The sequence below is a fragment of the Pongo abelii genome, chromosome 3, assembly GCF_028885655.2.
Source record: "Pongo abelii isolate AG06213 chromosome 3, NHGRI_mPonAbe1-v2.0_pri, whole genome shotgun sequence".
NCBI classification, from domain to species: domain Eukaryota; kingdom Metazoa; phylum Chordata; class Mammalia; order Primates; family Hominidae; genus Pongo; species Pongo abelii.
In genome coordinates, this window is record NC_071988.2 from 109877630 (window position 1) to 109904082 (window position 26453).

Sequence of the window (26453 nt, forward strand, 5' to 3'; positions counted from 1 at the left end):
TTCCCTAATTATGTACCTTTATTGGGACTCTGCAACACTTAGTGCTGCCTGTATCAACAACCCAGAAACTACTCTGTGGACTATTTCATCAACATTTGTTAGTGCTCATTTTCTTTTGTTTTCTAAAATCCTCCTGTGGGGGCCAGTTTAACTTCTTTCTGTAAGATTCTGAGTCATTGCTACTAAATACAACCATGGAAAGATTACCAAAAATAGATATAGCCCTTTTGTGCATCTGTGAAGGGAAGGGATTGGATCAGTTCATCATTAAGGGCTCCTTCTGTTTACTAATCATACCTTGATTGTGCCACAAAAAGAACATATGGTATGTAAATGAAATAATCATAGGGCATCCTTGACCTCCATTGTTTCAGAATAAGATGACTGGATTAGAAGACCTGTAATGTTTCTTTCTATCTTGAGGTTCTGCGATACAGACGCTCAGACCTTTGGCAGTGTTCATTTATTCAGCAAACATTTGAATACTTGCTATGTGTTGGGCACTGTAATGATGACTCTTGATGAAGAATGAAAGAGACATACTCCCTGTGCTTTAGAAGCTCATGGTGTATAGTAAGGGAGACAGATACATACATGCATACATTAGTGCAAAGACCTGGTGTGTTTTACACTTCACTGTCTTCGCTAGTGCCTGGCTTAGAATGTAGCCTGTGTGCAATATTTTTGGACGAATTGAGTCGTTATTAGGGCAGTGAATGGTTAGCTCTATTTACTCAAAACAAGTTGCCCAGAGGAATTAAGATTTTACCAGGTGCTCACACATGGAAGGGCATTCGAGGCAGCTAGAAAAGAGTATGCCAAAGCAGTGTGTCAGACAATAGGACTGGCTTGAGGGTATCACGGTCATTCTAAGGGTTTGGAATAGGTGAGGAGGCTTGAGGTTGTGTCTGATGATGAGCAAGGAGGTAGAATGTGTGTGTACTAACAAGATGTTGAAATAGAGTTGTCAGGTATACGTAACTCCAAAGACTGAATCTCACTGTAGGAGTCCAATATAATGTTTTAATATAAAAACAGGTAATTATAACAATTTGTACATTTACAGATATCATTTAGCCTCTATCTCATAATATAATTATTAAGAATTTGGGCTTTGGAGTCAGAAAGATCCAGAGAAATTCCCACTTAGCTGTGTGACCTTGAGCAAGTTACTTACTTTCTCTGAATCACAGATTTCTCATCAGTAAAATAGGATTAATGTCATCTGTGTTAGGGAGAAACTATAATAAGGGTTAAATGACCTAATTAATATATGTACATCACTTAGCACAATAATTGACAAGTAATAAGTATTCCATAAATACTAGCTTATCTTCATAGTGGGATTTTAAACATGATTACTGTGATCTAAGCACACACAACAAAAATTCAGAATTCCATTCCATTTTTTCCTAAACAGTTGCATTCTGAATTGGGGAAACTATAAGGAAATTGGAGGGGCTAGAAACTAGAGTCTGTGGTAGAGACAGTTGCTCTTATGGAAGATAATGAGAATTATGTTAAATTTTGTTCTTGAAGTTGTTGGATTTTGTCTTTTTTTTTTTTTTTTTTTGCTTTGTTTTGTTTTTCTGCTTTTTGGAGTTCTGATGCATTTTTACTCTTGAAAAAAGAAACCCAAGGTGTGATAGTGTGAACCAGAGGGTAGAATATGGTACTTATGATTGAGAAGGCTGTTTATTAGTTCTGAATTATCGTTCATTCAGTGTAATTCTTGCACATGTGGTTTTTTTCTTTTTCTTTTCTTTTCTTTTTTTTTTTTTTTTTTTGAGATGGAGTCTTGCTCTGTGCCTGGAGTGCAATGACACAATCTCAGCTCACTGCAGCCTCTGCCTCCCAGGTTCAAGCGATTCTCCTGCCTCAGCCTCCCAAGTAGCTGGGACTACAGGCACGCACCGTCACACCCAGCTAATTTTCGTATTTTAAGTAGAGACAGGGTTTCACCATGTTGGCCAAGATGGTCTCGATCTCCTGACCTTGTGATCCGCCCACCTCGGCCTCCCAAAGTGCTGGTTAGGTGTGCTTGATCTCCTTCATGCACCCTGATAATTGAATGGAGGGAATACTTACTGTATATCCCAAATACCTCCAATATTTTGGAGGCTAGGTGAGAAGGGGTGTAAACAGGGGTTTTAGAAAACTCAATGATTATTCTCATTTAGTAGTAGAATGACATTCCAGCCTCTATACCTTGTTTTATTACCATCAGTTGCACCCTGCTTCTACTGAGTTTTGAATGCCTTTTCCCTGTTCCTTTCTGACCACAGATAACCACCTGCCTCAAAGATAATCTGCTCAAAAGACTTCCATTTCGTTCTCCACCCCAAGAAGCTTTAGAAATTTTCTTCCTTCTCCCAGAATGTCCTGTGATGCATATTTCTAACAACTGGGAGAGCCTTGTGGTTACATTTGCAAAGGTTGTTTGTAAAATGAGTGACCAGTCTTCACTGGTTCTGGGTAAGATTGATCATTTGAAGATACTTTACCTGTCTTCTCAGTGGAAAGACATGTCTAGTAAAGTTATGGCAAAACTTAGATAATTATAGATGTATTCATTTTTTTTTAGTTCGTATTGTTAGCATACTCTAAAGATACTGTAACAATTACCATGGTCATCTAAAATAGATTATTCTAATACTTTTTTAGATTCCTTGGATAGACACATGGCTTTGTCATGATTTCCTTAGTTTCCAACTTTCCACTATGAAAAATTTCACAGAGAAGTTGAAAGAATAGTATAGTATACCATATGCAATAAATGGTACACCTTGCTGGAGTGCAGTGGTGCAGTCATAGCTCACTGTAATCTTAAACCCCTGGGCTCAAGCGACCAGGATGCTAAGTTCTAAACTTGCAATAGTAATTGTATGTATTCACTGAAAAGTTTATTACAAGTGTGCTTTTGTAATTATGATATATACTGAATACCCATGTACCCTCTACTGTAGAGTCAGCAATAATAAGTATGTTGCCATTTGTGCTTTCTGTTTATGTACAGATTACATTTTATTTTTACTTAACTATTTGAAAATAAGTTGAAGACATGAGATTTCACTCATAATATTTCACCATTCATCTAAGAACACGGAATCTGGCCGGGCATGGTGGCTCATGCCTGTAATCTCAGCACTTTGGGAGGCTGAGGCAGGCAGATCGCCTGAGGTCAGGAGTTCAAGACTAACCTAGGCAACATGGCAAAACCCTGACTCTACTAAAAATACAAAAATTAGCCGGGCTTGGTGGTGCATGCCTGTAATCCCAGCTACTCGGGAGGCTGAGGCAGGAGAATCGCTTGACTTGAGAGGCAGAGGTTGCATTGTGCCGAGATCGCGCCATTGCACTCCAGCCTGGGCGACAGAGTAAGACTCCGTCCCCAAAAAAAAGAACATGGAATCCTGTATTACCCTGGCATCATTATCATATCTAAGAAAATTAGTCATAATTTTATAATATTATCCAATATCTAGGTCATTCAAACTTCTCTTCTTTTCCCAAAAAAAGTAAAAAGTATTTACAGCTTTTTTTTTTTTTTTTTTTAAGAATCTCATTTGAGGCCAGGAGTTCGAGGCCAGCCTGGCCAACATGGTGAAACCCCATCTCTACTAAAAATACAATCAATCGATAGATAGATAGATAGATAGATAGTGAAATCCCATCTCTACTAAAAATACAATCAATCAATGGATAGATAGATAGATAGTGAAACCCCCATCTCTACTAAAAATACAATCAATCAAAAGAAAGGAAAAAGAAAGGGAAGGGAGGGGAGGGGAAGGGAGGGGGAGGGGAGGGAGAGGGGAGGGAAAGGGAAGGGAGGGGGAGGGGATGGAGAGGGGAGGGAAGGGGAAGGGAGGGGGAGGGGATGGAGAGGGGAGGGGAGGGGAAGGGAAGGGGAAGGTGAAGGGAAGGGAACGGAAAGGAAGGGGGGGAAGGGAAAGGGAAAGTGGGGGAGGGGAAGGGGAGGGAAAGGGGAAGGGAAGGGGAAGGTGAAGGGAAGGGAACGGAAAGGAAGTGGGGGGGAGGGGAAGGGAAAGGGAAAGGGGGGGAGGGGAAGGGAAAGGGAAAGTGGGGGAGGGGAAGGGAAGGGGAAGGGATGGGAAGGGAAGAAGGAGGGAGGGAGGGAAGGAAGGAATGAAGGAGGAAGGAAGGATGAATCCTGGTCAGTTGTCTTGTAGACTGTCCCACATCCAGATAGTCTGACTGTTTCCTCCTATCCCTGTATTTCCGGTACACTGCAAGTAAGTTCTAGGGGCATGAATAGAGTTTAATGAGATTTTTGGCATACATAGCATATTCAGCTCAAGGAAGTCCATTCTTTATGTTTTATTAAATCTGGATAACATGATAAGTGATGAAAAGCTACTTTAAAATGGTTTTTGTTTTTTAAAATGCTGAAATACGTTTTCTCTGAGAGTTAAACATCTCAGACTGGGAGCACAAAAAGAAAGTTGTGCAATCACAAACAATTTTTAATTTAATTTTTAACACATACTATTTCATCTGCGCAAAGAATGTGATTAATTTTGCTCATATTTTTTCACAAATTAATTACATCAAGTTTGTAGTTCTATTAACTGTAAAGGAACTTTTCCAGGATGTTAAATTATTAGTACTATTTTTTAATAGAGACAGGGCCTCACTGTCACCTAGCTGGAGTACAGTGGTACAATTGTAGCTCACTGTAATCTTTGAACTCCTGGGCTCAAGCAACCAGAAAGTTGAATTCTAAACTTGTAATAGTAATTGTATTTATTCAGTGAAAAATTTATTACAAGTGTGCTTTTGTGATTATAATATATACTAAAATATTTTGTTATGTGTATCAAAAAATACTGGCTACTTTTTACCTTCAACAATCTAAGTAAAATTACATGATAATTATATTTACCTTCCTTGTAAAGGTCAAATATGCAGAGATAGATAATAAAATGGTAGTTACTAGTGGATGGGGGTGGAAAGGAAATGTGGAGATGTAGGTCAAAGGACACAAAGAAGCAGATGTGTAGGATCAACAAGTTTAGAGATCTACTAGACAAGACAACAGGAGGACTATAGTTAATAACATATCGTATTAGGGATTTTATTGTTGTTAAATAAGTAGATGTTAGCTGTTCTTGTTATAAAAAAATTTTTTTTTTTTGAGATGGGATCTTACTCTGTCACCCAGGTTGGAGTGCACTGGCACAATCTCAGCTCACTGCGGCCTCCACCTCCCAGTCTCAAGCGGTTCTCCCACCTCAGCCTCCCGAGTAGCTGGGACCACAGACACATGCCACCACGCCCGGCTAATTTTTTGTATTTTTGGTAGGGACCAGTTTCTCTATGTTGCCCAGGCTGGTCTGGAACTGCTGAGCTCAGACAATCCACCTGCCTTAGCCTCCCAAAGTGCTGGGATTGTAGGTGTGAGCCACCATGCCTGGCCTACCAAAAAATGTTAATTTACTTCACTATAGTAACAATTTTACTATTTATATGTATCCCATTACATTTTGTAGACCTCAAATATACACAATAAGCTGGTGAGGTGGCTCACGCCTATAATCCCAGCACTTTGGGAGGCAGAGGTGGGCAGATTGCCTGAGGTCAGGAGTTCAAGAACAGCCTGGCCAACATGGTGAAACCTTGTCTCTATAAAAATACAAAAATTAGCCAGGCATGGTGGTAGGTGCCTGTAATTCCAGCCACTCAGGAGAGTGAGGCAGGAGAATTGCTTGAACCTGGGAGGCAGAGGTTGTAGTGAGCTGAGATCGTGCCACTGCACTCTAGCCTGGGCAACAGGGTGAGACACTGTCTCAAAAAAAAAAAAAAAACAAAAAAAACACAATAAAACTCATTTTTAAAATAATTTGCTTTCCTTGTATTCCTCAGAAGAGTATTGGGCAACTCTGCAAGAATCCACTTTCAGCAAACTGGTCCAGATGTTTAAAACAGCCGTCATATGCCAGTTGGATTACTGGGATGAAAGTGCTGAGGAGAATGGTAATGTTCAAGCTCTCCTAGAAATGTTGAAGAAGCTGCACAGGGTAAGAGTTCCTTTAGAAACCTCTGTGTTTTTATCTAGCCATAAAAATTCGCTTCCTTTCAGCTGGCTTGAATCTTAAGCAGACTTACGTGAGACATATGAAGTTTATATTGCTATTTTTTAAATTTTTTTTTGTAAATTACATCATACATATAAAGGAATATATATAAAATACCTATTTAGAATTCAAAGAAAAATAATAAAATAAACATTAGTGTCCTTACCACCCATGTTAAAAAAATAAAACATTTCCAGTACTTTAGAAATACCTGTGCGCTTTAGAAATACCTGTGTACCCCTCATGGGTTGCAACCCCTCCGTCTCCCAGAGGTAGTTATGATCTTGGATTTTGGGATAATCATTCCCTTGCTCTTACTGTTTTAGAACTATAGGTATGTATTTCTAGACACTATGATGTTTAATTTTGCTATTTTCAAAATTTCTGTGAATAGAATACATGCTGCTTACACTCCATGTTGTTTTATAAATTTATCCAGATTAATGCTTAATGGCTGTATTTCATTCATTTTTACTCTGCAGTATAGTTCATTGTATGAATATACCATACTTTGCTTATCTGTTCCAATATTGACAGATACATATGCTGTTTGCAATTCTTGTGTGTGGTTTTTTTTTTGTCTTGTTGGGAGTTCCTCTATGAGAAAACATGCTGCTATAAACATTTTTGTTCATATCTCTTGGTTTTCTTGTGTCAAGAGTTGGTTCTGGTTTTCATACCTAATTCTAGAATTGATAAGCTACAGATAATGTGTGTGTTGTTCTTTACTGGTAGTGACAAACTCTTCTAAAGCAGTTGGACCAATTTAAATTCTCTCCAGGAGTTGATGAGAATTCCCGTTGCTCCATGTCTGACTTTAACATTTTGAAAATATTTTTGATAGGAAATGATACCAAATTATGGTTTTAATTGTATTTCCCTGGTTCAAATGCACTAGAGCATATTTTCATGTTTATAATTGCAATATTTGTTTCCCCTTCTGTGAAATGCCTGTCCTTGACTTTTGTTCATTTAAATGATGTTTGACTTTTTCTTACTGATTATAGAATTCTTTTATTTTGGATAGTACTCCTTTGTCAATGATATGTGTTGCAAATACTGTATCCTAGTCTTTTGCTTTATGGTGTTTTTTGACAAACTCACATTCTTAATTTTATTGTAGATAAATTTGTCAATCCATTTCTTTTTACTCCTTGTGTCTTGTTTTAAACTTCTTTTCTCCCGTAAAGGGTTTTGATTTGTTCGAGACAGGTTCTCCCTCTGTCATCCAGGCTGGAGTGCAGTGGCGCAGTCTCGGCTCACTGCAACCTCTGCCTCCCAGGCTTCTGTGATCCTCCCACTTCAGCCTCCAAAGTAGCTTGGACTACATGTGCAAGCCACCACGCCTTGCTAATTTTTGTATTTTTTGTAGAGATGGGGTTTCGCCATGTAGCCCAGGCTGGTCTCGAACTCCTGAGCTCAAATGATTCACCCACCTCAGTCTCCCAAAGTCCTGGTATTACAGGTATGAGCCACTGTGCCCGGCCAATATTTGACTTTTTCTTAGTGCTTACAAGAATTCTTTCTATTTTGGATACTACTCCGTTGTCAATGATATGTGTTGCAAATATTGTATCCCGGTTATAGCTTGTCTTTTGCTTTTATGGTGTTTTTTGGCAAACTCACATTCTTAATTTTTATGTAGATAAATTTGTCTGTCCATTTCTTTATATAATTTTACTCCTTGTGCCTTGTTTTAAACTTTTTTTCTCCCATAAAGGTTTTAAATTATTACCCTAAATCAGGGGTCAGCAGCTTTTTTCTGGAAAGGACCAGATAGTAAATATTTTAGGCTTTATGAGGCATGTGGTTTCTGTCACAACTGCAGCTACTCAGCTGTTCAGGAGTAGCATGAAAGCAACCACAGGCAATACAAAAATGAATGGTCATGGCTATGTTCCAATAAGACTATAAAAATAACAGAGGGCTAGATTAGGTCTCCAAAACTGCCCTTGATAGTCTTCTAAGAGGACAATAGCCAAGGCCAGAGGAAGAGTACAAATGGAGGCCTATATACCATATGTCTAATATTTAAAAGGTTAAAAACCTATCTAACAAACTGTTAAAATAAAATAAAATAAAATATACTGTCCTCCTCTTTTGACAAATAAACCTTCATAATGACAGGGGAGGCCAGGTTTGAATTTAGAAAATTCAGTCTTCTTAAAATTCTACGTTGAAAAGTGGTGGCTTGCTGGGTGTGGTGGCTCGTGCCTGTAATCCCAGCACTTTGCTCGGAGGCTGAGGCAGGCAGATCACAAGGTTAGAAGTTCAAGACCAGCCTGACCAACATAGTGAAACCCCATCTCTACTAAAAATACAAAAGTTAGCTGGGCGTGGTGGCGTGCGCCTGTAATCCCAGCTGCTTGGGAGGCTGAGGCAGGAGAGTCACTTGAATCCAGGAGGCAGAGGTTATAGTGAGCCAAGATTTCGTCACTGCACTCCGGCCTGGATGACAGAGCAACGCTCCATCTCAAAAAAAAAAAGAAAAAGAAAAAGAAAAGAGAAGTGATAGCTGAAATGCAGCCCTCTGCTCTTTTTTTCCTCCATTGGTTTTGTCCCACACCAGAAGGGGTGTCACATGCCCGTATGTGGACACCTCAGCCCATATGTCTGAGTTCCATCCCATCTCCCACCACAGACCCTCCTTAGCCAACCCTGAGACTGGAGGATCTCAGTTGTGACATAGTTCACTCTCTAGAGACCAAGCACGGGGAGAGGCCTGTGTCAGAAGCAGGCTTGGAACCATTTGAACATGGAATCCCAGGTCCTTGGTATATGCAGCCCAATCTAGAAGGGGATGTGTGGGCTGAAAATAGACAGGTCCCCCTGGCCCTGCAGATCCCTTATTCTGGGGGAAGAGGCTTGGCTAGAGGAGAGCCACTGCAAGAACCATGGTCCTAGGGCAGAGGACACTCTTGTCCAGGTCTAAAGGAAATACTGACTTTAGCTTTGCATTTCACAGTTTACTGTTTAATGCAACTGGAAACTTAATGCAAATTTATTTCTATTATTTTTAATATGAAAAAGTTACCCTAATGAAAAAGTTACCCTAATATGAAAAGTTACCCTAATATGAAAAAGTTACCCTAGCACTTATTGAGGATTTCACTTATTGAAATCCTGTCTTTTCTCCATTGATAGGCAGTACAAACTGTTGTGAATCAAGTTTCCGTGTTTGGGATTCAATTTTGGGTCCTTTTGTACCATGGGTCCACTATACCATGGGTCCTTTTGTATGGCTGTACATTAATTGTTCATATCTAGTAAGAGAAGTACCCTAGCCTTGTTTCTAAGTGCATCTTGAATATTTTTGGCATATACATTTTGCTAAAAATTTACCGTATGTATTTCTAAATTGCCTTGTCAAGTTATATACAGAAACACACACATACAAAGTCTTATTGAGAATTTGATTGGAATTACATTGAATCTATATTTAACTATTTATATTTCTGTATTTCACTATGTTGACATCTTTACTGTTGTGAATCTTCATAGCATCTACTTCTCTACTTATTAGTCTTTCAATAAAATTTTGTTATTTTACTATTAAAGTCTGTTTAGTCAAATATATCCCAAGACATTTGCATTTGTTACACTATTATAGTGTCTTAAAAATTATATTATCTGTTATTGGTGTATAGGAATGCATTGATTTTTGAATATTAATTTTTTTTTTTTTTTTTTTGAAACAGAGTTGCCCTCTGTTGGCCAGATTGGAGTACAGTGGTATGATCTCTGTTCACTGCAACCTCCACCTCCTGGGTTCAAGTGCTTCTCCTCCCTCAGCCTCCCAAGTAGCTGGGATTACAGGCGTGCACCACCATGCCTGGCTAATTTTTGTATTTTTTGTAGAGATGCGGTTTCACCATGTTGGCCAGGCTGGTCTTGAACTCCTGGCCTAAAGTGATCTGCCCGGCTCTGCCTCCCAAAGTGCTGGGATTGCAGGTGTGAGCCACTGCACCTGGCCTGAATAGTGATTCTTATATTCAGCAAATTTGCCAAATTCTCATGTTATATCTAGAATTTACTTATAGATTCTTTTGAATTTTTTATGTTTTCTTTTTCCAGTCCATATATGTTTTATTATTTTCGTTTGTCTTGCTCTAGCTAGGGCTTCTAATATGATGTTAAATAGAAGCGGGGTAACAGTGGGTACTTATTTGTGATTTTAAAGGAAATTTTTTTTCATGGACTATTCTTAGTTTCCAAAGGAAATGCTTTTAGTATCATTTACTTATAGGGGTTTGTTGTCATTGTTGTTGTTTTGAGTCGGAGTCTCACTCTGTGCCCAGGCTGGAGTGCAGTGGTGCAGTCATGGCTCACTGCAGCCTTGAACTCCTGGGCTCAAGTGATTCTCCAACCTCAGCCTTCTGAGTAGCTGGGACTACAGGCATGCACCACCATGCCCAGCTAATTTTTTCATTTTTGGAGAGACAGGGCCTGACTATGTTGCTCAGGCTGGTCTTGAGCTCCTGGCCTCAAGTGATTCTCCTGCCTTGGCCTTGGTCTCCCGAAGTGCAAGGATTACCCAGGTGAGCCACCACACCAGCCCTATAGGCTTTTTTTTTTTTTTTTTTTTTTTTTCCTGAGACAGAGTCTCATCCTGTTGCTCAGGCTGGAGTGCAGTGGCACGATCTTGGCTTACTGCAGCCTCTGCCTCCTGGGTTCAAGCTATCGTTGTGCCTCAGCTTCCTGAGTAGCCAGGAATATAGGCACATGCCACCCTGCTCGGCTAATTTTTGAGTTTTTAGTAGAGATGGGGTTTCACCACATTGCCCAGGCTGGTCTCCCAACTCCTGACCTCAAGTGATTTTCCCACCTTGGCCTCCCAAAGTGCTGGGATTGCAGGCATGAGCCACTGCGCCTGGCCTTCTATTAGGTTTTTGAAAATAACCTTTGTAGGTTAAGGATACTTCCCTCCTTTTAGAAATTGTTCCACATTTTAAATCTAAATGAATATTGACTCTCTTTTTTGAAATTCCAGTTATTGACATGTTAGACTTTCTCAGTCTATTTGGCATGTCCCTTAAGCTTTCTGTCATATTTTCCGTCTCATTGTCTCTCTGTACCCCATTCTGGATGGTATTTCTTCAGCCCTATCTTCCAGTTCATGAATTCTCTTTTCAGTGATTTTGGTTGCTATTAATACTGCCTTTTACGTTTTTATTTCAAGTATTAATGTTTTTCATTTCTAGATACTCGAATTTGTTCTTTAAATTTAGTTTCTTGCTCATTATTTATAGTTTCTTCATTCTTTTCACGCTTTCCTTTTATTTATCTGAATATATATGCCTTATAACTCAGGTATCTGAAGTCTTTGCAGGTCAGTTTCTGCTGAATCTTCCTCCTGGTGTCTTTATCCTCATGTATTTTGTGATTTGTGTATGTGTGAGAGCTGTCTGTTTTCCTTGGAACTTTTATCTTTTGGAATTACTTGAGGGCTGGGTTTCTTCACAGAGAATTTTCTTCTGCCAGGCTCCTGGAGATACCACCAGTTTGGTAGCACTTTACATTTTTGGCTTGAAGCTTTTTAGAATTTGGTGGCAAAGTTGAAGGAGAGCTCTTTTGTAATTACAGATCCTGTAGGGGATAATTTTTCCCCAACTCAGCACCATTTGAACTTGGAACAGTTTGCCTTGTGGTCCTGGGGTCAAGGTGGAGGTGGAGTGATTGATAATAGCAGTGGAGGAAAGAGCTTATTCATTTCTAGTTCATCCTTACCTGATGGTTTAACCCTTTTGGGTCTCAGACTTGTGGGGATAACTTCTCCTATGGACTCTCTAATTTGAACAGTCTAGGCTTTGCCTCCTTTCCCCAAAGCCCCAACCATTGAAAATTGAAGTTTACATTCACCAGGTTGGGCAGATGCTCTCAAGGCAAATGCCACTTTCATTTAGTTTTTGACCTGATTATTCCGTATCTACCTAAAAAATCAGTAATGCCTTTAAACATGTTTGTTACAGCTTTTCCTGTATTTCTGGGTGTTTTCAGTGGATCAGGGTACCTAATATATCATACTGCTGAAGAAAAAAATCTACCATACTATTGAAAAACAATGGCTATTTTCAACAATTTTTAAAGATTTTTTTACAAAAGGGAAAGGTTAATGAAAAATAATTTGTGTTTTGAAAAAATGATAAATTTATTGAAGAGCTCTGGGAAGGTATATTCTAACAAGCTTTTGCCACTTACAAAGAGAATCACAAGAAATACTGAAGCAGCAACAAAAGAAATCTTCAGGGGATCCCGCTTTGTCCTTTGACCTTAATAGATAATATCAGAATATTTGATATTTGTCAGTCTCCCACCTCAGCAGGAGGCCACCAGGAACCATGAAGATGAAGTATGCACTTTCTCTGTGACTCTGGAGATCTTTATTTATTTATTTATTTATTTATTTTATTATTATTATACTTTAAGTTTTAGGGTGCATGTGCACAATGTGCAGGTTAGTTACATATGTATACATGTGCCATGCTGGTGTGCTGCACCCATTAACTCGTCATTTAGCATTAGGTATATCTCCTAATGCTATCCCTCCCCCCTCCCCCCACCTCTGGAGATCTTAAGGCTAATAGTGATAATGTAAGGACAAGATCATCAGATCCAGAGGGCCATAGTTACAGGGTGAAACAGTCTCACCAGACTTTGGGTGGTAGCACTGGGAGGCCTGGAATATTTGAGGTCTGGACGAGAGTCAATAAGAACATTCTAGACACATGGTTTCGGTGCATACAGCCAAGATGAGTTTTTAGAAGACCACCTGAGAGTAATTTATTTCAGGATAATGCCCATCCAAGTCAAATACTAACAGTCACTAATGTCCGAAGTGTCTAGTGTCATTATTATTCATTGTCTTCACTACATGCCAGGGTGTTCATGTGTCTGTCATAATAACCCTGATCATATCATATGGGATGGAGGGTTGGAAAATTTCCTCTCGGTAGGGGAATGTTCCACAAATGCCTCAGCAGAGTGAATGTCTATAAGTGGTATATTACTAAGTCCTAAAGACTAAGACATGAAGAACTGGACCCCAGAGTACTTTGGGATATTGCATTTTTTTTTCCTTTGGATTGAAAGTTCTTTAAAATTTTCCTATGAATTAAAAATAACTAGAAGTTTATCATTACATCATCAATCTCTATGCTTAAATCTTAGATATTCTTTATGTTCATGAAAATTTGGGGCTTTGGCAGTGGAGGAATTGGATAGAATTTTATTCTGGTCATTATAAGAGTGTTTCATTTACAATTTAATCTATTAATCTAACAGCTATTAAGCAAAATTGTCTTTAAATATAAAACTTTTTCACAAGTCATGTTTTATTTAAGGTAAACCAGATGAAATGTCAACTACCTGAAAGTATTTTCCAAGTAGACGAACTCTTGTACCGTCTCAATTTTTTTGTAGAAGTATGCAGAAGGTACTTGTGGAAAATGACTGTGGTAGGTATAGCATGTTTAAAGGGGGAAATTGATAATCAGTGAGTTAACACAGGCATTTCTTGTCCTCTGCAAAATTGCACAATAGAAATAGCAGGGCTTGTGGGAAACGTTAAGACTCCTCAAAATCTATGCAATTTTTTAGTCAGAGTTCCAGCAGAAAAGTGATTGACACCTTGGGAGATGACTATGGGAGTATGAAAAATGTACAAAAAGGAAAGGGTAGAAATCTGTCTACACTGTGATTAGAGAAGGACTAGTGGAGCTCTGATACCCTTAAAGTGGTCATAGAAGGCAGTGAGACTCATCAGGAGCCAAGAGCCAAGACCCTGTGGGTAGTGTCTTGGGTGTAAGCACTCCTTTTTTATTTTCTGAAGATACAGTTGAAGGGCTCCTGCTGCCAAGGTAGCAGTTGACCCGAAGTGTTTCTTCCTTTCTCTGAAGGTTATAATTCTCCTTCTAGCACATCAAGTCTTGCCCAGCAAAATTCATGTATGAGCTAACCAGCTACCCATGTTATATCATTCTCCGTTTACTAAATGCAACTGAGCTTATTCACATGGTAGAAACTCAGGTTTCAGCAGAACAGACTCTTTGGGAAAGCATCCAAAGTTTATAATTAATTGCTAAATTAAATGGGCACTAAACATTGTCTTTATATACCTTTCATTGATACATATAAAACACATTTTCTACTACTAGTACTATGGACCAGTAATTTGGATTGCTTTTGTTGGAAGTACTGAGACCTTAAACCATCAGGGATGTAAGGCTATGAGGTAAAGTGTAAGGTTTCTCTGTCCTTTAACTTATCAGAATTATTGTCATTTCCATTTTTAGGACACTTCAGAAAATGTAGAATGCTGTGTCATATTCAGTCACTTTCCATTTATCTTTAATAATCTATCGAAAATTAAACTACTACATACAGACACACTTTTAAAAATAGAGGTATGTATGCCTATTTGTCTTCATTAGCATAAATCACATGCTAAGTGCCTTCTTAATTATGCAGTATTTTGGGGGTGATAAGAGAACCACCTACCAGTGAAACCAATGGTTGTGGCATTCAAGGAGCTTATACTCTAATGAAGAAGGCAAGGCCGACTGTCATAATTTGAATCATCTTCACCTTAAGGCAAATTAGGGCCTTGGTAGCAAGGGATGGAGCTTGGACAACTGGCCTAGTTGTCGGGTTTTTACCTGAAGTTGGCAGTGGCAGCCTGTAGTCTTCTGAATAGTACTCAAAGAGGCATAACAAACTTGGGCTTGACTAGCACCTATGTAAGGAGGCACAATCTAAGGAAAGGATACAGTAGCAGGAATAGAAGTGGCCGAGGATTCCTGAAATTAGGAGCCTAATAAATGGCTACTACTCTGTGATGGTGCCATAATAGAGGTTTGTACAGATTCCCCCCTTTTCTATGTACAGTACTGTTACCAGCTGAGGTGGTTGTGTTTGTAGATATATCCAGCAAAGTGGATGGATATTTTATCAAACGTTAACAAAATATTTTACCACCAAAGTAGTAAAATTGGGCAATTGAAAATTCCCAAGGAATTGTATCAGATAATCCCTGCCTTGTTGCAATTTTATAAGGATTAAATTTGTTAATATAGGTAAAGCATTTAAAACTGCCTCACACAAAGTACCCAAAGGGTTGGGTATTATTATCACTTTTACATATGCAGACATATGTTATATGTATGTATAATATTCAAACATATGTCCTTAAAGCAGATAGTTTCATGTAATGCATTTACCATAATAGAAATGGGAAATTGATTTATGAGTTCTGAGTATGACTGTAATGAAATATTCAACAAAGGGAAATCAAAGAACAAAAGATAAAAGAACTTTGTTTTGCTTCAACTCTTACAACCTATTCTCTCCTGATTTTAAACAAGGTTCCAGAGATAATTTCATAGAAGTAATATTTGACTACTACTTTTTCTGCTAAAAGCATAGACTTTTTTTTTTCTTTTTTTTTTTTTTTTGAGAGAGTTTCCCTCTGTCGCCCAGGCTGGAGTGCAGTAGTGTGATCTTGGCTCACTGCAACCTCCACTTCCTGGGTTCAAGCGATTCTCCTGACTCAGCCTCCCGAGTAGCTGGGATTACAGGCGCCTGCTGCCATACCCAGCTAATTTTTGTATTTTTAGTAGAGACAGGGTTTCACCGTGTTGGCCAGGCTGGTCTCGAACTCCTGACCTCAAGTGATCCGCCCGCCTCAGCCTCCCAAAGTGCTGGGATTAACAGGCGTGAGCCACTGTGCCCGGCCCTGAACCATAGACTTTAATGACCTAAAATTGCCATTTGGTTTCAGAATGGACATTCTGTCTGTCTGTCCGTCTCTCCCACTCTCTCTCCCCGCTTGTCTCTCTTCGATTAACTTGTTAGGTAAATTCTCCCTTAAAATCTCTTGTCTAGGTATTTTTTTTCCTGGAGTAGGTTGTTTGGTGACATCTCTCATACCTGGATTTTTTTCCTGCAGCTTGTTTGCTTTCTAAACATCTGAACTTCTCTTCGGAATGAGAGAGCATCATGTTGCAGTGCACTGTTTAAGTGGATACCAATACATCTCTTAGCCTGTTAATAAGTAGCTTTGGTATCTTAAGCATTAATAATTGTGTGTATAGGAGAAAGTGGTCTGATAAAACCTGCGGTTGGTAACTTACTTGCTCATCCAGGTTGGCTCCACAAAGGCTTTGATTCTTCAGGTCCCTTGTTTCCTCTGCTCACTGAGACTAAATACTGATGTTATCATTTATCTTCAGTGGTGCATATAAGGTTCTTTTCATAAATGTGACCTGCCCTTATAAGCGTAACCAGTTTATTCTGCTTTCCAAATTTTTACTTGAGAGGGCCAATGGTAAAATAAAGTGTAATATTTCTGTTTCTGTTTTCCTAGGGTAAAAAACATAAAGCTTATCTTAGGTCGGCAGCAATTGAGGAAGAAAGAGAGTCTGAATTTGCTTTGAGGCCCACGTTTGATCTAACAGTCAGAAGGAATCACTTGATTGAGGATGTTTTGAATCAGCTAAGTCAATTTGAGAATGAAGACCTGAGGAAAGAGTTATGGGTAAAGTATAATTCTCACTTAATGTTTTTGCTGCCGAGAAAAGAAAAACATAAAAGAAGGTAGCAAATGGTTTCATAGAGAGGAAGTTATCTTCCTTTGCCACAGAGGTTGTTTATTTTAGGGTTCCTCTGATTCCCTAGTTGCCTTTGCGTTTTGGGTGATAGCTGTGGGCACTCAGTATGTTTGGGCTAAGGAGCAGCAGGCAAAGTGGTTGTTCTCCCCACACCCTGCTCAGGTAGATAGTTCAGTGTTGGCCCTAAGAGGTCCAGTCCCTTCTGAGGTCTGGCCTAGCCTGGCTAGCACCACCCTTGAAGGGTTTCAGTGAGATGGTTAGCATAGAGGAGAATTAAGGGATTGTTTTTGTTCTTATGCAGTAACCTAAATTGGCACAGGCATGGTGACTCACACCTGTAATCCCGGCACTTTGGGAGGCTGAAGCAGGTGGATCACCTGAGGTCAGGAGTTCGAGACCAGCCTGGTCAACATGGTGAAACCCTGTCCCTACTAAAAATACAAAAATGAACCGTGTGTGGTGGTGAGCGCCTATAATCCCAGCTACTCAGGAGGGTGAGACATGAGAATCACTTGAACCCAGGAAGCAGAGGTTGCAGTGAGCTGAGATCATGCCACTGCGCTCCGGCCTGGGTGACGGAGCGAGACTCTGTCTCAAAAAAAAACAAAAATAATAATAACCTAAATTGCTTTGTAGAAAAGAGAACTTCCTCTTTAAATCCTACAGTTATTTTGGGGTATAATTGTAGATTTGACCATGTTCGGAAGATCTTTAACTGATTATTTGTTTAATTACCACATAATTTATCTTATTAGTAAATATTTGATACCAAATCATAATGACCAGTAGATCTTTTGAGTGCTGTCCTTGTGGCAAGAATTGTAAGTGCCTTATACCTAATTTTTTAACCCTTTCAACAACACTATGTGGCAGATTCTGTTTTTCCCCCATTTTACAGATGGGGAAACTGAGGTACAGAACTATTAGGTAACTTATCCAAGAATAACCCAACTGATAAGCATCAGAGCCAGGATTTGGGCCCAGCCATTAGGCACTAGACTTTCTGCTTAATGAAGACGGATAAAGATTGGCCTGATAATATTTAGTAAATGTAGTATTTTTGATTGGGGACCCTAGTTTATCACTTCTCCTACTCAGATTAAAGAAAGATTGATTTTACTAAGTCTCAAGATACTGATTTAAAAGCATATTGCACCAGACACAGTGGCTTATGCCTGTAATCCTAGCACTTTAGGAGACCGAGGTGGGCAGATCACCTGAGGTCAGGAATTCGAAACCAACCTGACCAGCATGGTGAAACCCCATCTCTACTAAAAATACAAAAATTAGTTGGGTGTGGTGGTGGGTGCCTGTAATCCCAGCTGCTTGGGAGGCTGAGGCATGAGAATCGCTTGAACTCGGGAGGTGGAGGTTGCAGTGAGCCAAGATTGCCCCACTGCACTCTAGCCTAGGTGACAAAGCAAGATTCTGTCTCAAGGAAAAAAATATATATATTGCAGTTAGAGTTGGCATTTCCATGTATTTTTGCACACAGATAATTGTATAACTCTAATGAACTTGTTATGTGACTCTATGCTTTGCCAGTCAGTCCACTCGATTATTTGAGTTCCACTTTTATATATTGTTCATTCAGTTTTTAAATTCAGGAAACACTCAGCATTTACCATTTGCAGGCTCTGTGTGAGGCATTTTACATGTATGACCCCTGTAATCTTTCTGATAATCTTGTGGGAAAACTGAGGCTTTATGAGATCGGGCAGCTTGTCCTTAGTAAGAAGAGGGAGAAGGGTTTGACACCTGGTCTTGCTACAAAGATTTTTAATATTTCACTATTTCACCAAGAGGAAAGGAAGAGGCAGCATCTAAGTAAAGAAACTGGTAAGAGGAGCTTTCTGGGATGCTAGTGTAACATCTGGGTAGAAATGTTGAACAGGCCTTTGAAAGTGACTGTCAATCAGGAGAGAAAATGCACTGAATCTGAAGGTTAAATACCTATGGGTGATAAAGTTTAAGGAGAAAATGAGCATCCAGGGAAAGAACAGAGAGAAAGGACAGAAGTGTTAAGATAGAACTGTCTGCAATTCTGTTTCTAGAAATTAAGCCAGCAGGAAAAAGAAGAGAGAAATAAAACTGTGAAGAGGGCTTCATAAGAGAAAGCAAGGGAGAAGAGTATGTCAAGAAAAAGGACATGATCAGAAGTGGAAAATGAGTTAACAAAATTGAGGAGATGAGATATGAGAAAAAATCCTTGGAGCTTGGGGATTTACAGTTGTTGGTCTTCTTGGAGAGACCCATTTAAGTGGAGAAGTGGGTTTGGAAGTTGTCGTATATCTCTGAAGTTTGGCAAGAGTGGAAGGAGCCCATGTTGTCTGTATTGGAGACAATGTGTTGGGATTTTTTTTTTTTTTCCTTTTAAGGTTAAGGGGGACCTTAACATGTTTGTGAATGGAAGTGAAGTATTCCAAGAAAAGGCAGGAATGGAGGGGTGACTGAAGGAGCAAAGATGGGTTATGATAGCATCCTCTTGGGAGGGATTGGTGTCAGCAGTGGGGGTGCAGCCTCCTTGGGGAGCAAACAGCCACTTCAGCAAACACCTTATGTGTGCTTGGTTTTTTAAATATCATGATTTTTATTATTTATTTATTTATTTTTGAGACAGCGTCTCCCTCTGTTGCCCAGGCTGGAGAGCAGTGGTGCGACCTTGGCTCACGGCAACCTTCATCTCCCGGGTTCAAGTGAGTCTCCTGCCTCAGCCTCCTGAGTAGCTGGGATTATAGGTATGCATCACCACACCCAGCTAATTTTTGTATTTTTAGTAGAGACGGGCTTTCACCATGTTGACCAGACTGGTCACGAACTCCTGACCTCACGTGATCTGCCCACCTCAGCCTCCCAAAGTGCTGGGATTACAGGTGTGAGCCACCACGCCCGGCTGATTTTTATTTCTTTCTTTCTGTTTATTTTTATTATACTTGGATTTGATGACTATAATAGTGATGCCAGTAGAGGTCAATTTAGTGGTAAAAACTTTAGGCTCTGGGGTTTGACCAACATAGGATTAAATTTAGGCTGTAGGCTGGGTGTGGTGGCTCATGGCTGTAATCTCAGCACTTTGGGAGGCCGAGGTGGGTGGATCACTTGAGGTCAAGAGTTCAAGAGTAGCCTGGCCAACACAGTGAAACCCCGTCTGTACTTAAAATACAAAAAAATTAGCCAGGCGTGGTGGTGCGTATCTGTAATCCCATCTACTCTGGGGGCTGAGGCAGGAGAATCGCTTAAACCTGGGAGGCGGAGGTTGCAGTGAGCTGAGATCAGACCACTGCATTCCAGCCTAGACAACAGAGTGAGACTCCATCTCAAAAAACAAAACAAAACAAAAAAACTAGGCTGCACCACCTGACTATTGTATAAACTTAGAAAAATTACTTAAATTCTCAAGGCCTCATTATCTCATAGAATTAATATAGGGATTAAATATGATAATATAAGTAGGATACTTACCTCAGTGCCTTCCAAATACTTGGGTCCACAGTTAATGTTAGTTATTTACTATTATTAAATGAGACTTCATATGTAGCAATATAGAGCCCTGGAAGTGATGTATTATTTGCTCTGTTTCCTCAGGTTTCATTTAGTGGAGAAATTGGGTATGACCTCGGAGGAGTCAAGAAAGAGTTCTTCTACTGTCTGTTTGAAGAGATGATTCAGCCGGAATATGGGATGTTCATGTATCCTGAAGGGGCTTCCTGCATGTGGTTTCCTGTCAAGGTAAGTTCTCTTTTCTTTGCTTAAGGTATTTTGCAACAGAAAAAGTACATCATATACCATAGAAAATTAGTTTGTCTAGACTATTTCATGTTAGGAGAGGAGTTATTGATATAATTGTGGAGATAATGTATAATTCTAATAAGGTGATTATTTTCTTTAAAATGGTGTTTCCTTTTCCTGGGTTCCCATATCTGTCCACATAGAACTCAAGCAATATATTTTTTTGATCATTTATATAACGCATGGATTAAAAAGGAACCCTCTCTTTTTTAGGTACTCATTCTTTGTGTCAGTTCTGTTTTCCTAATGAATTTGAAGACAAAGGCTGTGGAAAGAAATTGTGAAAACTAGTTTATAAGGATTACTGAACCTAATGTATTTTTATTGCTGGTATGCTTTTAGGAACCAAAACTGTGACAGGGATTTATTTGGTTTTTTGTTTGTTTGTTTGTTTTGTTTTGCTTTAGTTTTGAGACAGAATCTCACTCTGTCACCCAGGCTGGAGTGCAGTGCCATGATCTTAACTCACTGCAACCTCCGCCTCCCAGGCTCAAGCCATTCTCCCGCCTCAGCCTGGCGGGATTACAGTAACTGGGATTACAGGCTCCTGCCAACACATCTGGGTAGTTTTTGTATTTTTAGTAGAGACGGGGTTTCACCAGTTTGGCCAGGCTGGTCTCAAACTCCTGACCTCAGGTTATCTGTCCACCTTGACCTCCCAAAGTGCTGGGATTACAAGCGTGAGAGTGGCAGGGATTTAAATTGACTTAATGACCAAATATTAGGTTGGTGCAAAAGTAATTGCAGGTTTTGCCTTTACTTTTAATGGCAAAAACTGCAATTACTTTTGCACCAACCTAATATAAACCCTAAACATTCTTATCTCAGGCTTTAAATTTTTCAATTTGAGATTTGATTTTATGAAAGAGGAACAAAGATTTATTTAATATAAATATTTCATTGTACTGGTAAAAACTCATAATACTTTAAGATTTTTTTTTTTGCTTTTCAGCCTAAATTTGAGAAGAAAAGATACTTCTTTTTTGGGGTTCTATGTGGACTTTCCCTGTTCAATTGCAATGTTGCCAACCTCCCTTTCCCACTGGCACTGTTTAAGAAACTTTTGGACCAAATACCGTCATTGGAAGACTTGAAAGAACTCAGTCCTGATTTGGGAAAGTAAGTAAACAGTTCCTGAGAAAGGACCCTATCTAACATATATTTAGGCAAATATTTAAGTACACGCGCTTCATAATATTTTCATGTTCAACAGCACCATTTTAGGTACTTTAGACCAGTTTTAACTTTGACAAGAATTGTTGGATGATAATTTTTTTCTAAAATTAGGAAGTGTTGATTATTCCCATAACTAGTCTTCAATGTTTGCATTAATCTTTCAACTTTTTCTGTGTAGGAACAGTCATGCACAGAATGACTGGTGCAAAATCTACTAGTGATATTTATGTTAAATGTTGTTTCATGTCATCACCTTTAAAATGGAAACTTATTTCTAAGTTAAAAGACAAGCCACCAACTCACCAAAAAATGGCAACAGTAGAAGGGTTTTAATATCCCTGCTGTGTAAAGCATTCCTACACATCCATAAGAAATATTCACAAAGTATCCAAGAAGGCAACCTGGGAAGAAGCAATAGAAATGCTTCCTAAATAAAAATGTCTTCAATCTCACCAGTGCTCATAGAATGCATATTAAAGTGAGAGGCTAATTTATACTTCAAGTTGACAGTGGTTTGAAGTGTTGATGCTATATAGTATTAGCAAGGGCTTGAAAACTTTCATTTTAATTTCAGGTATTATTCATGGAAATATAAATTGGTACTCCTTTTCAGAGAACAGTGTGGCAGGACTTAGCAAAATCAAAACATATTTGCCTTTTCAACGCAACAATTCTACTTCTAGACATTTAACTTTCAGAAATACACAACCATGCAAGGATCAGTGTATAGTAATATATACTATATTTATAGTTTATAATATAAAGACTCCCTAAATGTCCTTCACTAAGGGAATGATATATTTTTGGTATACTTATGCAAATGGAATACTACAGAGATTTTTATTTTTATTTTTATGTTTTTAAAGAGTAAGAACAGGCCAGGCATGATGGCTCATCCCTGTAATCCCAGCACTGCGGGGAGGCTGAGGCAAGTGGCTTGCTTGAGCCCAGGAGTTTGAGACCAGCCTGGCCAACACAGCGAGACCTCATCTCTACAAAAACAAACAAACAAAAACAACAAAAATTAGCTGGGCGTGGTGGCACATGCCAGGAGGCACACCTCAGGAGGCTGAGGCAGGTGGATAGATTGAGCCCAGGAGGTCGAAGCTGCAGTGAGCCATGATCATACCACTGCACTCCAGCCTGGGCGACAGAAGAAGACCCTGTCTCAATTAAAAAAAAGAATAAGAACAGTAATATGATTCTAGTATTATTATCATCCCTCTTTTACAGATTCAGAAACTAAAACTCAGAGAGATTAGGTAACTTGCTCAAGGCCCCATAATGGCAGAACGATGATCTGAACACAATCTGGCTCCAGAGTCTATCAATCATTTATACTAACTGTACTAAGAAGACAAGAAAAAAAAATCAAAAGCACAGGATTTAGAAAGGAGATAAATTTGTCATTATTATTTTGCTGGAAACATCGAAGATAACCTAAATAATAATTATGCCTCAAAAGACTGATAATTAACAATGTACATGAACTAAAAGGTCTTTAAATTTGTATCTTTGTTTCTCAAACTTTTAGGTCTTAAGATTCTCTTAAAAATATTGAGGACTCCAAAGTGCTTTTACTTAGGTTGGTTACATCTGTCAATATTTACAGGATTAGAAATTAAATATTTTAAACAAAGGAATACACAAATACCTGTTAGCTATCAGAGCATTCCACAATATCATATAGCCTCTTGAAAACTCTTCTGTTTACTCACAGCAGAATGTGAAAAGAGGCAAATAACATCTTAATAATGTTATAAAAATAGTTTTGACCTCATGAACTCTGTAAAGGCCCAAGGATTCCCAAGAATTGCTGGTCTGGCTCACATTTTGAGAACCAGTGATCTCTGTGTTTAGTAAAACTCAATTTTAATCCCAGGAGGCTTTTTATTAAACTTGACAACCTGGTTCTAAAATTTATATGGATGAACAAAGGGTCAAAAATAGCCAGAAATAATTCTTAAGGCAAATAAGGATGGAGAACTTGGTCTGTCAGCTATCAAGAATTATTAGAAAGCTGTATTAGTCAGGACAGTATGATGTATGATATTGGTGCAGGTTTTCCAATAGAACAGAAGATAGAGCTCAGAAATGGAACCATGCCTATATGGAACTTTATTAGAGGTGACATATTTGATCAAGAAGAATAGCAGTACTACTCAATAAATGGAACTGAAAAAAAATGATATCTATCTGGGGGAAAAAAATGAGAGTAGATCCTTGTCTTATGCCATACATGATAATCACCTCCATGTGGATGAAGGATTTAGATATTAAATGCAAAAATCATGAAAATACAGGAGAATGATCTTTCTCACCTTTGAGATTTCTTAAACAAGACATGCAGTGTACCAACAGTAAAGAAAAGATTTAATACATTTAACTGCAATAAGATTAAAGAACTTCTCTGTTCATCAAGAGGGTGTTAGAAAAATGCAAAAGGGAAAGTTCTGTCGGGGGCTGAATGTGTCCCCCACAAAATTCATATTTTGAAGTCTAATTCCCAGTGTGGAGCCCTCATGAGTGGAATTCATTCCCCTATGAAGGAGGCCCAAGGGAGCCTGTTGGCCCCTTCCACCATGAGAGGACACAGAGGGCACCATTGAAAAGGAATGGGTCATCACCTATTTATTCCCTTTAGATTCAAACACCGAATCTGCTGGCACTTTGATCTTGTACTTCCAAGCCTCCAGAACCATGAACAATAAATTTCTATTTATAGATTACCCAGTCTAAGGTATTTTGTTATAGCAGCCTAAGTGGACTAAGGGAAATTGCTACCAAGAAGTGTGGTGTTGGAAGCGACTTTGGAACTGGGTAATCAGTAAGTAGTGGAAGAGTTTTGAGGCGCATGCTAGAAAAATCATGTATTGCCCTATAGAGCAGTTCTGGCAAGGGCTCAGAAGAAGAGGAGACCTCTAGAGAAAACCTTGGTCTTCTTGGAGATTACCTAAGTGGTTGTGATCAGAATGTTAGTAGAAACAGACAATAAAGGCAATTCTGATGAGGTCTCAGATGGAAGTGAGGAACACATTGGAAATTGGAGGAGGTGATCCTTGTTACTATATAAAGTGGCAAAGAATGTGGCTGAATTCTCTTAGTGTTTTGTGGAAAGTAAGATTCTTAACAATGAAACAGGATATTTGGCAGAAGCAATCTCTAAGCAAAGTGGTAAAGGAACAATATGGCTTTTCTTGACTGCTTATACCAACATGCAAGCAGGGAGAATTATTTAAAGTGGAATTTATCATTAGAAAAAAAGCCGAACTTAAAGATTTGGAAATTCTCAGCCTGGCCATGTTGTAAAGAATGCAAACGTGTTTGGAAGACAGCACCAAGGGTGTGGCCAGGTGACTCTTTTTATTAATAAAGAGATTAGTGTGGATGGGTGGAAGCCTGGTGCTATCCATCACGACAATGGAAGAATGACCCCAAAGCATTTCAGAGATCATTGGGGGCTGTCACTCCCATCATAGGCTCTGAGTGCCAAGGCCTGGAGGACAGAACTATGTCAAGAGTGGCTTTGTGTGCCCACAGGACCTGGACATTTGATGTCCAGCGCTGCCTCAAGTCCCTACTCATTGCATTCTGGCACAGTGCTCCTCAGCTGACCCAGGTGTGACTCCAGTGGCCCCAGGTGTGGGTCACAGTGGCTGTGCCATCTCTGCTGGCACAGAGTGCACAAGCTGTGGGGCCTTAGCTTCTCCCACCTAGATATCAAAGGATACTCCACAGAGCCATGGGGTCCAGGCAGAGAACTGGCACAGGGTTGAGGCGACTGCAGAGAGTCCCCACTAAGGCAATGCCTAGTGGAGTCATGGGAGTGAGGCTGCTCTAGAGACCCCAGAAGAGCCACCAGTGTGCAATTCCAGCCTGAGGGAGAATCACAAGCACCCAATACTAATGTGTGAGAGCCTCCAGGGGTGGGCTGTGCCCAGCAAAGCCATGGGTGTAGGGCTGCCTGGAAACTTAGGAGCCCAACCCCAAACCCAGTGTGTCCTGAAAGTGGGACATTGTGTCAAAGATTATTCTCAAGCCTTAAGATTTAATGTTGCATGCCATTTTGAGTTTTGGACTTAGTTGGGACCTATTACCCCTTTCTTATTTCTATTACTCCCTTTTGAAATGGGAATGTCTATCCTATGCCTGTTCCACTGTTGTATTTAATTTAATTTATTTATTTTGAGACAGAGTCTCGCTCTGTGCCCCAGGCTGGAGTGCAGTGGTGCGATCTGGGCTCACTGCAACCTCCACCTCCCAGGTTCAAGCGATTCTCGTCCCTCAGCCTCCTGAGTAACTGGAATTACTGGCACATGCCACCATGCCCGGCTAATTTTTGTATTTTTAGTAAAGAGGAGGTTTTGCCATGTTGGCCAGGCTGGTCTCAAACTCTTGACCTCAAGTGATCCACCCACCTCGGCCTCCCAAATTGCTGGGATTACAGGCATGAGCCACTGCACCTGGCCCACCATTGTATTTTAGAAGCAGGTAACTTGTTCGATTTCACAGGATCACAGCTGGAGAACAGTTCACCTCCTTCCCCACAAAAACAAAAACAACCCACAATGAATAAAACATGGTCTGTTACTTCACAATACAGTAATTTAAAAATCCAGTGGCGAAAAACAATCAGTTCAGATTCCACCTTATCCCAGAGGCCTTTCCCAATGTCATGTATCCCTTCAGAAAAATTTAACTGTGCTCTTTTAAGCCTATACTTGTGTGATTTCCATAGTTCTCTGGCTGCACATACCTCACTGTATTGCAGGTGAGACTCCCATCG

General features: G+C 39.6%; 1 protein-coding gene across 3 annotated transcripts in view; it reads left to right on the forward strand.

The window, feature by feature from the left end:
• The window catches only part of HERC5 (HECT and RLD domain containing E3 ubiquitin protein ligase 5), a 50794-nt gene that overhangs the window by 17377 nt on the left and 6964 nt on the right, over positions 1-26453 (forward strand). Inside the window, exons 12-18 of one of the 3 annotated variants that reach the window (XM_024246044.3) lie at positions 2286-2475; positions 5887-6041; positions 13439-13552; positions 14390-14500; positions 16459-16629; positions 20288-20431; positions 21444-21610. In XM_024246044.3, coding sequence (XP_024101812.2) covers positions 2286-2475; positions 5887-6041; positions 13439-13552; positions 14390-14500; positions 16459-16629; positions 20288-20431; positions 21444-21610 — 1052 coding nt within the window. The remainder of the gene's footprint in view (positions 1-2285; positions 2476-5886; positions 6042-13438; positions 13553-14389; positions 14501-16458; positions 16630-20287; positions 20432-21443; positions 21611-26453) is intronic. The other 2 variants (XM_054554146.2, XM_054554147.2) reach the window with 2 other exon arrangements.